This window comes from Scyliorhinus torazame, chromosome 12 (assembly GCF_047496885.1).
Source record: "Scyliorhinus torazame isolate Kashiwa2021f chromosome 12, sScyTor2.1, whole genome shotgun sequence".
Lineage (NCBI taxonomy): Eukaryota > Metazoa > Chordata > Chondrichthyes > Carcharhiniformes > Scyliorhinidae > Scyliorhinus > Scyliorhinus torazame.
The window spans coordinates 210593737-210610042 of record NC_092718.1 but is presented as its reverse complement, the minus strand read 5'-3'; the positions used below and the strand labels follow the sequence as shown (position 1 = coordinate 210610042).

At 52.6% G+C, this 16306-nt stretch overlaps 1 protein-coding gene across 1 annotated transcript in view; it reads left to right on the top strand.

The window, feature by feature from the left end:
* The window catches only part of LOC140386944 (multidrug and toxin extrusion protein 1-like), a 63176-nt gene that overhangs the window by 26096 nt on the left and 20774 nt on the right, over positions 1-16306 (top strand). The window contains exons 9-13 of the mRNA XM_072469861.1: positions 131-244; positions 2287-2354; positions 12262-12370; positions 12656-12731; positions 12840-12909. Coding sequence (XP_072325962.1) covers positions 131-244; positions 2287-2354; positions 12262-12370; positions 12656-12731; positions 12840-12909 — 437 coding nt within the window. The remainder of the gene's footprint in view (positions 1-130; positions 245-2286; positions 2355-12261; positions 12371-12655; positions 12732-12839; positions 12910-16306) is intronic.

Genomic DNA, 16306 nt, shown 5'->3' with positions numbered 1-16306 from the left:
TCCAATACACACATTAAAGCAACAATCACGACAAAACCCAAAGTCAATTTGAAAGCTGACGTGATCTGGATGTTGATGATGATTTTCTCTATACTGCGTCAGTAACTCCATTGTTGTTTTTTCTGTGTAGGATGGTCTACTGACTGCCTGCAGGAGTGGGGCCAATTTACACGGCTGGCAATCCCCAGCTTGCTGATGTTATGTGTTGAATGGTGGACCTATGAGATTGGAATGTTTATTGTAGGTAAATAAACAAACTCACTGCTCAACAAGACACACCTCCCACTAATGTCAAGAGGGTGGCCGGGTCTTCAGGGTGTGCGGCGGCACGTTGAGCGACGGGTGCCACCTCCATCCTGCGTCGTCGCTGCTGCCGCCTTCTCTTCAGCTGCCACCAGCATCGCGAGGGCAGCCTCTGTGCGATCCACACCAGCAAACATTTTGTAATCTGGAAGGAATTGGGGAAGGCAAGAGACTGACAATAGATCAGGGCTTCCATCCCGGGAATCTCAAATCCCACAAGGCCGAACAGCACGTCTTTCAGGACTTGTGGGAGGAAACCGGAGCACCCGGAGGAAACCCACGCAGACACGGGGAGAACGTGCAGACTCCGCACAGACAGTGACCCGTGCCGGGAATGGAATCTGGGACCCTGGCGCTGTACATCAGAAAGTCACACCGATGCAGAGCATGGCGGAAGGGATGATCTCGCAACTAACAAGGTTAACTGGTCATTTGCAATAGCCTTGAGCTGTGAAGCTAGAGTCTACTCACAGTCGAAGGGAGTGAATTTGAATTTCAGCATTGAATGCACAGCAAGTTTCTCTGCTGGGAGTGTTTATGGGGACGGACAGGTTGCAGCTTGCCCCGGTTATGAGTCTCCACAATATTGAAAGATGGCCTGAAGGTCTCATAGACGCAAAGTCCCTGGGCCCAGGGGCGACCCCCGACCTGGAATGCTTCAGCCCCCCAACCAAGCTCAACCACCCCCCCCACCACCCACCCGAGCAGTCCCCCACCCCCGGAGCACTGGGCAGCAGCTCTGGTGCATTTGAGTTGCATGCCAGAAAATAGAAATGGCTACTCACCTGCCCACTTCCCCTCCGTAATCATTGCGCCAGCTTCACATGTTTAAAAAGTACAAAATGGCGCCTGCGGGATTTCTCGCCGACGAGGTGGGTAATTCCGTTCCGATCGCCGAATTCGACTTCAAACTCACTGATGATATTGAAATGATTGCAAATGAGGGTTAATGATATGCTCGCCATTTTGGGGCGTGATCCGGAATTCACCATCAGCAGCAGGCCGGGTGAATTGCAAATTGGCTTGCTCGGTCCAAATCCCGATTTTTGGCCTTCCCCGCTCTTTACCTGGCGTGCCCCGATCTGTGCCGGGCGCAACGCGGTGCTTCAATCGCGCACCCTGCTTATTCTTTGTTGCAAATTAGAGGGTAAAGCGGGTTCCACTCTATCCCCATGACCTGTGGGTGTAAGTCAGAATCATAAAGAAAGACTTCCATCCACACAGCATCTATCCTGACCGTGGGATGTCCCAAAGTGTTTTGCAACCATTGAAGTACTTCAATGTCTTTCAGTCGGTCCACTTTTTCGCCACCCTCATGACTGATGGCCCAGCCTTCAGCTAACTTCACCTGAGTATCTGGAATTCCTTCTTTATATATCTCTGCCTAATTAGATGCTCCTTTAAACCTTGTTCCTTCACTGGGCTTTGATGAACCCTCTTGACATTGCCTTCATCGGCTTGACATCAAAAAATGTTTTTATTAATATTGCTCATATTTGGGAAATTCCACTATGTTAACTCTGCTACATAAATGTAAGTTGTTGTTGTTTAAGCAGAGTAACTGCTGTAACGTAGGGAATAAGGAGGGCCTTTGATTCATAATTGGCTGATTTTTCCAATGCTTATTCGAGAACCCAAAGGTCGTTGAGTCAAAGAACGAGGAATTCCAGAGACACCCAGTTAAGGCAGCGTGTATCGATGCAGTGGGTATTTGACACTGAGACAGGAATTCCAGAGACACCCAGCTAAGGCACCGTGTGTCGATGCAGTGGGTATTTGACACTGAGACAGGAATTCCAGAGACACCCAGCTAAGGCACCGTGTGTCGATGCAGTGGGTATTTGACACTGAGACAGGAATTCCAGACACACAAATTTGTTTTGCTCTGTAGAAAGTTTAATTCCACGTAAGATATTTTTCACTCTTGAAATGAGTTTGCTTTAAGACAGTTTAATTTACTGATTGTTCCTTTCCTGTTCACAGGGTCAATTAATGAAGTTCAGCTTGGAGCTTACATCATTGTTTTACAGTTATTAATAATAGCTTTCAGGGTAAGGATGAAAATTCTGTACATTTATCGTATTTAGATTTGCTTAGACTTGCATTTATTTAGTCCTTTTCATGACCACAGGATGTCTCCAAGTGAAATGCAATGCTTACATATCTAAGGCGTGCTACAGATTGGCAATTTTAGCACAGGAAGGGAACAAAGTCACTCTTAGCGACTTACAAATATCATTAACTGAAGGTTAAACATTCTCCTCTTTTCGCTGTTCTTGCAATGAGGGGCTGGTCCAAAATGTGTAATCTGGTCCATTATAGCTCATCCCAGACCCAGCTGCACCTTCAATAATACCACTGATCCATTTGCTAACTGTACCCTTGGCGAGTCACGAAAATGTAGCCCAAGAAGGAGGCCTTGCAGTCCATTGTGCCAGCGATGATGCAACTGGATCCAGCGTCTATACTCTCATTTCTCTCCCCGTCAGCCACCCTTGGAGAGATTCCCCGATCTCGTCCATGATGGTACCTGTTGCGAGCGAGAACAGAAACTCCGTTTACTTTTAGCGGCAACGGAAAATCCCGGTCACGTGCGAAGACGGAATACTTCAGTTTTTATATCCTGTCTTTCCAACTATTTACTCAGTTCTTTTCTAAATTATGTAATCATGACCGGGATTCACCGAGCCCCGCCGGGTCGGAGAATCGCTGGGGCGACCGGAGAATCGGCGCCAATCGCGCCGTCGCAGCCACCGCGGTGCCAGTCGGGGGCTGTTGAAAATGCCCCCCCCCCCCCCCGCGGTGATTCTACGCGCTCGACGGGCCGAGTGCCGCCGGCGTCGTTTGCGTATGGTCCTACTCGGCGGGACCTCGGCGTTCTGGCTGCGGGGGCTGTCCTGGTGGGGGGGGGGGGGCTGACTCCGGGGGGGGGGGGGGGGGGTGTGTTTGGGAGGGTGCCTCCACCGTGGCCAGGCCCGTGATCGGGGGCAACCGATGGTGGGCGTGCTAATTACGGGGGAGGGGCCTATGTTCCGCCGCGCCGGGCCCCTTTAGGGCTCCGCCACGTTGCCCGCGGGCCGGCGCGGAGACGGCCGTGGCGCTCTGACCTTCGGCGCCGGAGCAGCGCGCAGCACTCCGGCACCGCTCTAGCCCCCGAGCACGGGGTGATTGACTGGGCCGGGAGGCTCGTTGACGCTGAGTCGCTCGCACCGGTTTTGAAAGTCATGGAGAATCCCGGCCCATCTCTCCATGACTTTCGGCCCATCGAATCTGCACCACCCTTCCGAGAGAGCACCCTATCTAGGCCCACTGCCCCGTCCACCCTGCCCACTGCCCTGCCCTATCCTCATAAACCCGTGGCCTAACCTGCACATCCCTGGGCATGATGGGCAATTTAGCGCGGCCAATCCACCTAACCTGCAAATCTTTGGACTGTGCGAGGAAACCGGAGCACCGGGAGGAAACCCACGCAGGCACGTGGAGGACGTATAAACTCCACACAGTCACCCTAGATCGGAATCGAACCCGGGTCCCTGACGCTATGAGGCAGCAGTGCTAACCACTGGGAGACCCTGCCACCCTTTTGCAGCACCCACTGCCAGACCATAGATATCGCCAACAAGAGATACATTACTCCTTAACATTCAATGATGTTACCATTGCTGAATCCCCCCCTCTCAACATCCTGGGGTCATACCATTAATAAGAAACTTAAGTGGATCAGCTACAAATATACTGTGGCTACTAGAGCAGGTCAGAGACTGGGAATTCTGCAGAGTAAATCACTTCCTAACTTTCCAAAGTCTGTCCACCATCTACAAGGCACAAGTCAGGAGTGTGGTAGAATCGTCTCGATTTGCCTGGAACAGTGGCGCTCCAACACTCGAGACGCTTGACACCATCCAGGGACAAAGTAACCTGCTTGATTGGCACCCCATCCAGCATTTCCGCCATCCACTCCCCCCATCACCGACGCACAATGGCAGCCGCGAGTACCGTCTGCAAGGTGCACTGCAGCAACTCGCCAAGACTCCAACCACTGTTCCTTCACTGTTACTGGGTCAAAATGCTGGAACAATCTCCCTAGCAGCACTGTAGATGTACCTCACGATATGGTATGCAGCAGTTAAAGAGGGCCACTCAACACTGAAGGGCAATTAGGGGGGGGGGGCAATAAAAATGTCCGTGACACCCAGACCCTATGAAAGAATGAAACAAAAAATTCTAATATCGTTTTCCCCTTTCACCTTCTCATGTTAATCCTGAAACACGCCTAATATTTTGGATTCCTCAGTCTGATTCTCTTTTAACCATTTCTGTTCCAGTGATAAAAACTTTAATTTGTCAGACAATTATTTGTAGCTGCAGGATGGGATTGTCCGTCGGCCGACACCGGAATCGCGAAATGCGAGTGCGCGGAAAGTCGGTCGTGAAGCCAAAATCGTGGCGGGTCTAGACAGCGGCGTCAATGCGTTCTACTCCACACATACAGTAAACGCCGTTCACATATCATTAGCGGGCCTGACCCAGTTGTCATAATATACACCAGTATATCATGGTGCAGACACACACACACACTGATGGACATGCAGTGGGACCAATCAGCATACACAACACCGCAGCCAATCACCAGTGAGAGCACTCGCACTATAAAGACAGGGGACAGGAGAGTTCCCGCTCATTCTAGTAGCAGCCAGCTCGGAGCACAGAGCTCACAGCCTGCAACACAGACATTCACCATGTGCTGAGTGCATCACCTGGTTAGGACTAGGCAAGGGTCAACAGTTAAAGCTGGTATTGCATTTACCCACAGTTCAAGTATGTTAATATCGTTAACCTTATAATAAAATAGAGTTGCACCACTTCCAGTGTTGGTGACCTGTTTGTGATCCAGAACACCCAACACATAACCAGTATTCCCCTCCGCAGGGGGGAGTTGCTGACGGCGAGGTTTGCTCGAGGTTTTAAAAATGGGCAAACAGGCGCCGTGGCTGATGAGGGGGAGAGAAAGGGTAGGAGATGCAGAGGCATGACCGTGGGCTGTCAGGGCTGGATGGAGGGGCCTCCGCCAGTGGGGGGGGGGTGACGGGGGTGATGGGGGAAGGGCTGCGGCGTCAGGGAAATCCCCCCATGGGACCAGGGCATACAGGCATGGACCAGCATTCCCGTGGCCGGCAAGGCAGCCATCTTGCTGCGCGCCAACCATTGACCGCCCACCGTGGCCTCTGGTTGTGCAGAGTGACACTGGCCGTATGGGTGCCTCCACTCTCCAACCTCCCATCCCAACCCCCACCCTCACCGTACCAACTCTCCCCGCCCACCCCCCCGCAAACCGGTCACCACCCATTGACAGGAAATCACGCGGTCAACCCAAGGGCAACACCCACAGTAGCCCTTGCAGGAGGGCACAGGTGGAGACCGTGGAGCGTACCGCTGACATGGGTAGCATCAGCCAATGGTACATAGGGCAGCAGGGATGGGCACCAGGGCCTGAGGCCCCCACAGTACCGGGCACCGACGGAGCGAGGGGTGAGGTGGGCAAAGTGCCAGGGGGACCGGCCAAGGACAGGTGTGGGGAGGGGGTGGTAGGGTGGGGGGGGGGGGGGGGGGGGAGGAACACCTGGGGGTGCGCACCATACTAACATGTCTGACTTTCACCCCGTACAGACAATGGACTTTGGAATCTAACCAGGAATGGGGGTCTTCCTCCTAGTCGCCGCAGCGCTGGGGGAATGCACTGTGGCTGTACGAGCTGGAGCTGCCCGGGGAAGACCCTGCAGCTGCGGAGTCTGTCCCAGAGGAACAGGAGGCAGCCGGTGGGGATGGGCAGCTGGTGCCCATCTGGCCGAGGAGGAGGCGGGAATGAGGCGCAGCATCAGGCCTCACGTGTGCCGTCATCGCCGAGATGTCCCGGATCCAGGGGATGATCGGCGGGATGCATTCCGCCCTACGAGCACCGGCCCACGACAGTCCGCACTTCACAACTCGTAAGGGGTTCCTCTCAATGAACATGCAGCTGGTGTGTGACCATCAGCTGCACATCGTGCACGTCTGCCCCCGATACCCGGGCAGTGTGCACGGCGCCTTCATGCTGCCACACTCAAAGGTTCCTGACCTCTTCGAGGCACACCCCCCAGGTGAGGGTGTGACAAGGGTTAGCCGCTGCGGCCGTGGCCGATGATGCCTATCCTAGAGACCGACGTGGAGATCCACTACAATGACACCCATGCAGCGACCAGGGTGGTGGGGTGCTTCAGCATTCAGGTGCGATGAGCTCTGGTGCTCTGCCTCCTGCCCACGGTAGCACTTTGCACTGTCTACCTGGGTGATCCCTGCGTGCGAGCTGACCATTCCAGCACATGGTCCCCCATCGAACCCCTGGGGTGGTGGACGTGGGGACAGGGTGTTGGGGGTGGTGGAGGGATTGGGGGTGGCAGACCAGAGCGGTAAGCACTGGCTGAACTGTGGACCCTGGGCTGAGCCCACCCCCAGCCGCCTTCTGGGGCGACTGGGCCTGGCTGAGCCTGGCTCGGGTGTCCCAGGTGGCATGGTGCCACCCTGTTCTGATTGCTGCCCATCAGATGCGCCAGCGACAGGAGGGGGGGTTCCGAGGCCCTGTGGTGTTCCGGCCCCTCCCCTGCGGGAGTCACCGGTCTGGGCCCCATCACCTCCTCCTCCCTTGGGGTGCCCGATGGCCCCTGGGCTAATCTGTGGGACGGTGCTGCGTGTGGAGCTAACCCCTGAGGCTCTCCCTCCACTTGACTCTGCCCGTTCTGGAGGCCTGCACCCGCGCCGACCAGTGTCTGGATGCTCACGGCCATGGAGCACAGGGAGTGGATCATCTCTCTCTGGGACTGCACCACATAACGCTGTGGCTGTGCCCCCACCTTCTGAGTCTGCGCCACATCACCAGTGACTGGGCCACCTCCCTCTGGATCTGTGCCATGTCGGCCAGCGCCCAGCGCCAACACGCTCAGCCATGGCCCGCTGTGACTGGGCCACGCTCTGGAGCGCTACTGCAATGTCCCAGTGGCCCTGGTGCATGGCTGCCTGAGCTAGGGCCTCGGCCACTGACTGCACAGAGCGCCCCAGGCCTTTGACATCCGGACCCATGGTCGAAACCTTAGCCCCAAGACCTCCACCGCGAACGCCACCCCTTGCGGTTTTGGCCTGGGTGGCATGTCTGAGCAACACCATCCTCTGCTCCTGCAGGCATTGGTTCGTTGTCAACACCCCCTCATGGAGGCCCTGACTCTGAGAGTGCATCTCCACTAGAGATGCGACTGCCCTTTCCAGAAGGATGGCAGCTAGGGTTCGGCCACCCTATGGCCTTCCGCCTTCCTCGGGAGTTCTTACCTCCACCTGCTGTACCGCAGCACTTGTGTGGTGCAAACTAGATAGTGCCCCAGGAGCCTCTTCATGAACACGTCCAACCGAGGTGAGTGTCTCTGGGATAGTGGAGGGTGTTGTTGACAGCTGTGTGGGAGGTCAGTGTTGTCTCCGGACTGGTGCCCCGGGGTGTCTCGGGCTGCAGACCGAGTTCTCCTGTCGCGGTCCATACCCTCCTCCTCCGGTTGTGGTTGGGGTCGGGAGGCACCAGAAGGACCCACCTCATCGCCAGGAGATCCTGCAAGATCCACTGCAGTTTGCCGATCACCGCAACCGGTCCACAGCAGACGCTATCTCCCTGGCTCTACAATCAACACTCGAACACCTCGACAACAAGGACACCTATGTAAAACTGCTGTTCATAGACTGCAGCTCCGCCTTCAACACCATTATCCCGACAAGACTAATAACCAAACTCCGCAACCTTGGACTTGACCCCTCCCTGTGCAGCTGGATCCTCGACCTCCTCACCAACAATCCGCAATCTGTCAGGATAGGCAACAGCACCTCCTCCACAATAGTCCTCAACACCGGGGCCCCGCAAGGATGTGTGCTCAGTCCTCTACTGTACTCCCTGTACACATATGACTGTGTGGCAAGATTTAACTCCAGCTCAATCTATAAGTTTGCAGATGATACGACTGCGGTGGGTCATATCTCAACCTACGACGAATCAGACTACAGGAGGGAGATAAATCACTTGTTGCATGGTGTACTGAAAACAACCTCTCCCTAAACGTCGGAAAGACCAAGGAACTGATCATCGACTTCAGGAAGCGCAGCACGACACACACTCCCGTCTGCATCAATGGCTCCGAAGTGGAGATGGTCGATAGCTTTAAGTTCCTGGGGGTCACCATCACCAACAGTCTGTCCTGGTCCACTCACGTTGATGCAACAGTCAAGAAAGCCCAACAACGTCTCTACTTCCTATCGTCTCTCACAAACCTCTACGGATGTGCGATAGAGAGCATCCTATCCAGCTGCATCACAGCCTGGTATGGCAAGAAGCTGCAGAGTGTGGTGAACTCAGCCCAATGTATCACACAAGCTTGCCACACCGACATTGATTCTGTCTACACCTCCTGCTGCCTCAGGAAGGCAGACAGCATTATCAGAGACCCCTCCCACCCAGGCTTTGCCTTCTTCCAGACCCTTCCATCAGGCAGAAGGTACAGAAGTCTGAAGACCCGCACATATAGACATAGGAACAGCTTCTTCCCCACAGCTACAAGACTCCCCAACGACTCCCCCTCGGACTGATCTGTTCCCTGTACGAACACTATTCACGACACCCTATGCTGCTCTGGCTCATGTATTGCTTGTTTGGCCCCTTGTTCCGCACTGTAACCAATCACTGTTTTGTCGATGAACCATTTGTCAATGTTCTCTGTTGATTATTCTTTTTGTCTACTATCTCCCTCGGCTGCAGAAAAATACTTTTCACTGTACTTCGGTACATGTGACAGTAAATCAAATCAAATCGAGACACGAGTAAAGACGCGTGATTGGGTTGGGGTGGCTGGTGGCGATGGTGGAGAGAGGGTGTAGTGATGGGTGTGTGTGGGAGTGGCGGGGGTGTGTGGCAGGGTTGGAGAGAGGGTGTGGGGTGGTAGTGGTGGGGGGTTGGTGGGAGTGTGTGGCGGGGTGTAAGTGGTGGGGGAAGGGAAGGGGTGACCACGTGCCATGGGGAGCCGCAGCTCAGTGGGGGTCTCACTTGCTCGCCCGATGTCAACCTTCGCCCCGGTGACTCCCCTCTCTCCCCGGGCCCACCAAGCAGGTGCAGTGCCCACTGCTGTCCAGTGGGGAGGGGCCACAGGCCCAGCGGTCCCCCTTCAGTCTTTTATCTCCCGGCGATTGTGGCCTCCCACTCTGGCGGCGGTGGGGGGGGGGGGGGGGGTCGCGGGTTAGTGCCATGGGCACAGTGTCACTCACTCACCCTGGCCACCCTGAGGATGTCGTGCAGTTTCTTACGGCCCTGCTGGCCGGTGTTGCCACGGCGCTCACGGCCTCCCCCAACTGCACCCAATTCCAGTGCACGGCAGCGGCTGGCCACCTCCTCCCCACCCCCTACGCCGGAGGTACAGTGTCGCCTGCCTCTCCTCCACTGCATCCAGAGGTGTGTCCAGTTTCTGTGAAACAGGGTGCGGCCCGCCTTGCTGCCACCTTGTTGGCTGGGATGGTGCGTGTGGGGAGTGTTATATTACTCTTTTTGTCCAGCCGAGTTGTTGAAATATAAATTAGTCTTCCAGTGATGATAAAGTAATTTAATGAGTAATATTAAATAATCTCGTGAGTTCTTTTTCCTTAATACTGAACCAGTAAACAAAGAAATAACTGTAGGTTAAACTATTAATTAAGATAATGCTATATACTGAAATCTATTAGCTTCTTCTCTCTAGCTGTCTTCCTTCTGTACCCGCTGCACTCCTGATACACTTCCTGAGGAAAGAGCAGGAAAACCTTTTTATAGATCTTGGCCGTGTGGCCATCCAGTGATCATTCGCCTGTACTTGCTTTACATTACTTGATCACGTGTTACTACATACAGGGATCACTCCAGGAAGTGGAGTGCTCATATGTAACTGCAGCTTGTCAGCCTCTCGAGTGTCAATCCTGACTCTGGTGAATCAGGCACAGTTTTCACTGGAATCGGCCCGGTTCCAGGTGTCGCCAGTGCTAGCCCATTAACGGTCGACGAATTGCTCTGGGAACGCCGCCAATGTTCCTGTCGTAGAAACCACCGATTCAGTCCCGGCACCAAACACCTAGGGCTGGATGCTCCGATTTTGAGGTTATGTCCGGAGCTTGTGTCTAGTCTAATGACCAAGAAGTTGGTGCCGCCCCCGCACCGATGCTCTGGCCGGTGGGGGGTGGCTAGCAGCCGGTCCACGTGAAACCCCCAGCCTTCCCTGCAGATGCGGGTGGAGAGTTGCCGTGTCTGTGGTCGCGCCGTACAACGTGGCGTGGCCGCGCACGGACCTGGCCTGCCCCCCCGTAACCCCTTCTTGCCACTCCCGGACCACCCCCCACCAGTCTCCCCAGCCCCAGCTAAAGCCCCCCCGCCCCCCGGCCAGTGGAACGGCTCCCTTCCCCCCCGACTGTGGCCGCGCTGGACACAGTCCGCAGTCGCCACGCGAGGCCCCCGAAAACTGTGTGCAACCGCCCCCCCATGCCGTCGGGAAGTCGGCCCATCGGGAGTGGAGCATCGGGGAGGACCTTCAGGTAACGTCCTGGGGCTGACCCAACGGTGTGTGGCGTGCTCAGCGATTACTCAGTTTTGAGGGCGACGCGTATCCAAAAAACGCCGCCGCCCCCCCCCCCCCCCCGATTTCGGCGTCAAAAGGGATTGTCCTGCCAATCGGCGAATGCTATTTCTGCGTTGGCAATCGGAGAATCCCGCCCTTTGTTTCTGGAACAGAGAATCTCGTCGATAATCTCTCATTCCTCGTCTAATCTCAGTGAACCTTTGCATTGTCTAATTTCTGGATCTAAGTTTCTAAACTTGACGCAAAATTTCAATTGTCACCAAAGCATTATCTTTAAGGAATTCAACATTAATTCCTGGTGTTTATATAAAACTCAGAACTTTATTTACCTGTTTATGGCTATTTCAGTGTGTACCGTCTCATTTTAAATTCTATGCATCAGCGGGGGTGGGGAGCATGGTGGAGTGAAAGAGGACGTGCAGAGATCGGGCAGCCGTTCAAAATGGTGCCCCATTCAAAATGGCGCCCTGTTCAAAATGGCGTCCCGTTCAAAATGGCACCCCGTTCAACATGGCGCCCCGTTTAAAATGGCACACTATTCAAAATGGTGCACCATTCAAAATGGTGCCCCGTTCAACGTGGCGCCCGTTCAAAATGGCACACGATTCAAAATGGTCACCCATTCAAAATGGTGCCCATTTCAAAATGGCACCCCATTCAAAATGGCGCCCCAGTCTGTGAGGAGCCGGTCCTGCTGGTGAGCTCAGTTCCCCAGTGCAGGACGGGGAGAAACTCCCCGAGGCCCAAAAGTCGTCTAAGGTCCGCTGAAAGGCGGTGTCAATCTCGGCACTGCAGCCGCCGAGAAACATCCGCCAAACACACCCAAAACCAGACAACATTTGTGTCATGATATTCAAACACACACATCATGATAGACACACCAACAGACAAATCAGAACACACAACACCACAACCAATGACAGAAAGATATAAAAGCACAGACACGACCCCCGGTGGTCAGTATTAGCTGCAGAGGAGGACCAGGACAGATCTGCTACCAAACACACTCAGGGAGACAGCACGTGCAGAGTATCCAGAACGAACTGTATTATAAGAGTTATAATAAAATAGAGTTGTACCACATACAACTGTGTTGGCTCATCTGTGCACCAGAGCACCCAACACCACAATTTGTTTCTGCTGAATCGCGCTCCAGGTAACTCAGCACAAAGGAGAGAGCGAACCTCTGACCTTCCTGATCTGGTTGGTGATGCTATATTGCAAGGGCAGTTACCTTCAACAACACATCAAATGGGCAGAAGAAATTGGTTAATACCTGCTTGTATTCTTTCTCCCGCAGTTTCCTCTGGGATACAATGTGGCTGCAACTGTTCTTGTAGGTAACGCTCTGGGTGCCAGGAATCCAGAGCAGGCTGTAAACTCTGCTAAAGTTGCTGTGTGCTGCATTGGTGAGTCCAGTAGTTTTTGACCCCTGGGCGCTATGTTAATGGAGCATCGGATATTTAACTAATGGCTCATTTGAATATCATTATCTGGATCGTGCCTAGCGAGGGCTTGATCCAGGTCGCACTGTGCTCCATGGCGCGGAGTCAATTGGGGGCCCTTCCCTTGATTTTCCCATTGCGCCGGGCGCGGAGCCGGACATGACTCGATGGGGGAACCCTGCCTGTTATCTGGAATTTCAGCGGGGTTATTTGATGAGAATTCCTCGTGTTTTCCTCTTATTCCCACAGGGTGTATCTCCTTAGCAATTGCCGTGCTGCTCGGAGCGGCAAAAGATGTGGTGGGCTACATCTTCACCAATGATCGGTTAGTGGAACAAAACCTTTTGCGAGTGGCAAACGGATCTCCACACATTGACAAAACGGATTCACAATCATGTCTCAGCTCTCTCAGAGCCTTCTTTTTATTTTGCAGAGAGATTGTCCACTTAGCTGCGAAAGGAATTTCATTATGTACGCTTTGTCACATGTTTCAATCCATGGCAGTGAGTATTTCAGTCCATGCAGGTGCCCATGTGACCTTTCTGTTGTTTGCTATTTCTAAATGTTAACTGGATTGTTTTAGATTCATCCTATCCTACCAATAGGATACGGCACGGTAGCACAGTGGTTAGCTCAGTGGCTTCACAGCTCCAGGGTCCCCGGTTCAATTCCAGGCTTGTGCGGAGTCTGCACGTCCTCCCCGTGTGTGCGTGGGTTTCCTCCGGGTGCTCCGGTTTCCTCCCACAGTCCAAAGATGTGCAGGTTAGGTGGATTGGTGTTGAAATCTACCATGCGGTTAAGTATAGTCTCATATACACTTTAACTCAGTAGAAATTTAAGCTACACGTCACGGGTGCAAAATGAAATCTTTTATTGTGTCTATTGAGAGTTTGAAATCTTCTTGAGGTTACAAATCAAATGTTCTCAAGAAAGCCCCTGCAGAAGGCCTTAAGAGATATAATTAACTTAGTGGCTTACAAACAAATTGAACTTTCAAAATACAGTAATGGTTTCTTGCTCAAAGCAAACAGCTTGCGCAGACTTAAGAGTTAGAGTGGAGATATGAAAATACAAAATAAGGATAGCGAGTAGTTAGATAAAAGATATAGAGTGATCCTGGAATGAAAATGGCTGCTCGGACCTCTATCTTTAAGGATAATGTCATCAGTCTGACTCCATCAGTTCCTACCCCTGTAATGTGTTGATTGGCTTGGATGAGTCACAAATGCATTTGATTGGATGGTTAGTTGTCAATCATCGATATGCAACATAGATGTGAATATGTTGCATCTTTGGGTGTTTGCTGTGTGTTAGAATGTGACTTCCATTTTTAATCAGATCTGGTTTCTGCTGACTGCTATACTTATTGACATTTTGAACAGTGGTAGATTCATGTTAACTCATGGTACACTTTTTGACCTTCATTGAATTGTTTTGTTTGCTTCTAGATGGGCTGCAAACGTTTCAAATGTTTCAAATCCATGCTTTGATTATTGCAAGCCATATGCTTTGTAATCTGAGATTGTGTTTGCAGTCTTATGATGGAATTCATTTTAAAAATGAATTTTGAACTGGGCTTTCGTATTTCCATCAAAATGGCAAAATGGCAGCACGGTAGCATTGTGGATAGCACAATTGCTTCACAGCTCCAGGGTCCCAGGTTCGATTCCGGCTTGGGTCACTGTCTGTGCTGAGTCTGCACATCCTCCCTGTGTGTGCGTGGGTTTCCTCCAGGTGCTCCGGTTTCCTCCCACAGTCCCAAAGATGTGCAGGTTAGGTGGATTGGCCATGATAAATTGCCCTTAGTGTCCAAAATTGCCCTTAGTGTTGGGTGGGGTTATTGGGTTATGAGGATTGGGTGGAGGTGTTGACTTGGGTAGGGTGCTCTTTCCAAGAGCCGGTGCAGACTCGATGGGCCGAATGGCCTCCTTCTGCACTGTAAATTCTATGAATTCTATGAATAATCCTTTTACCTATTAGAAACAGCTGGTTTCTTTCAATTGGCCATGCTAAATTGCCCCTTAGTGTCCCAAAAGGTTGGGTGGAGTTACTGGGTTACGGGGATAGGGTGGAGGTGCAGACACGATGGGCCGAATGGCCTCCTTCTGCACTGTATATTCTATGATTCTTTGCTACAGCACCCCCATTCATCAGGTACTGAGTACTACGCTCCATCGTGTTGAACCTTCGTTTCCTAGTGTGTGCTCGATGATATCCAATTTTACATAGAATCTTGCAGCCAATAAAAAAGTGTGAGGCAGCTGTGAAGGCCACAGCTGGCTGGTTTTGGCTTGCTTTTCTCTGCATTGTGAATGCAGGGGGTAGCAGGGCTCCCAAATTATTGGTTGAAGCCACAGGCAGAGTGGTACTGAAATGTTTGGGTTGGAGAGCAGTTATCTCTGCTGCACTGGCCTTCAGCACTGCTAGAGCGCGCGGAATCTTTGCAGTTGTCAGTACATTCTGCAGCTTCTAGAAAAGTGAATCGGAGGGGGTACAAATGTCTCGCGTGTTGTGATTCACGTCTGCTGCCCTCCCTGCTGCAAATGAAGTTAGTTCAATAAGGATTGCCTGCCGTTCAGCATGTGACAGTTTTACTCCGTCAATACAGCAACATTGGCTCTGATCCGAGATCGACCAGATCATCTTTTTTTTTAGGTTGCCCCAGCATGTGGCTTAGAGCAAGCTGACACAGTTAGACTGAGTTACTACAGTTAGATTAGCAGAGAGTCGAACTCACTAAAGAACTGTGTTAATAGTTCAATAAACACGTTGAACTCATTTCATAGTCTGGAGCATCCTTTAGTTAAGACTGCATATCATGACATCGCCCTTTTTTTTAGATGTATATACATGTAAATGTGTCTGTCTAATGTGATTGACTGAGGAACACAGAACAGAACAAACAAAACAAATGCTCATAAGTCCAGTCTCTGAGGCTTGCGTCTGATCCTCGTCGACCTCCAGAGAGATGGTGGAGGGGATGATGGTGTCTTGACAGGCGAGTGGGAGGCACGACTGGTGGCCTCGTGGTTCGAGGTGTTTGGAGGTGGCAATTTGACATGTGGAAATGGAGGGGAAAGTGGTTGTTGGTAAGCAACTTTCCACGATTCCTTCGCACAATTGAGCCATCAGCATACGTATGACATAGGATCTGGGCGGGGCCTGTCGAACAACGACAGCCGGAGCAGACCACCCACCATCCGGTATCTTGATCCTGACCGTGTCTGCCGGGACAGCACGTCCAGATCGGTGGCATGTGCGTCATAGCCCTGCTTCTGGCTGTCGCAAAGCTGCTGCATTTTCTGCAGCACCGGGAGGTGATCAAGGTTGGGCAGGTGTATGGCTGGAAGTGTCGGCCGCAGGACCCTGTTCATCAGCAGTTGAGCTGGCGACATGCCAGTGGACAAGGGAGTCGCCCGGTATGCAAGTAGTGCAAGGTGTATGTCGGAAGCGGAGTCCGAGGCCTTGCGGATGAGGTGCTTAACGATGTGCACCCCTTTTCCGACTTTGCCATTGGACTGCGGATAGTGCGGACTGGAGGTGACATGCCTGCAATTGTAGCTCTTGGCAAACGTGGACCATTCTCTACTGTGGAAGCCCGGGCCATTGTCGCTCATGACGGTGTTCGGGATGCCATGCCGTGAGAATGTCTCTACACGCTTTGATAACGGTCTGCGAGGTGAGGTCTGGCAGCTTCAGTACCTCAGGATAGTTCGAAAAGTAATCGATGATTAAGATATAGTCGCGACCATTCGCGTGGAATAGGTCAATGCCAACCTTGGGCCACAGCGAGGTCTCTAGGTCATGTGGTTGGAGCGCCTCCTTACTCTGCGCTGGTTGGAACGTCTGACAGGTTTCGCAGTTCAGGACCATGTCCGTGATGTCCTGGTTGATGCCGGG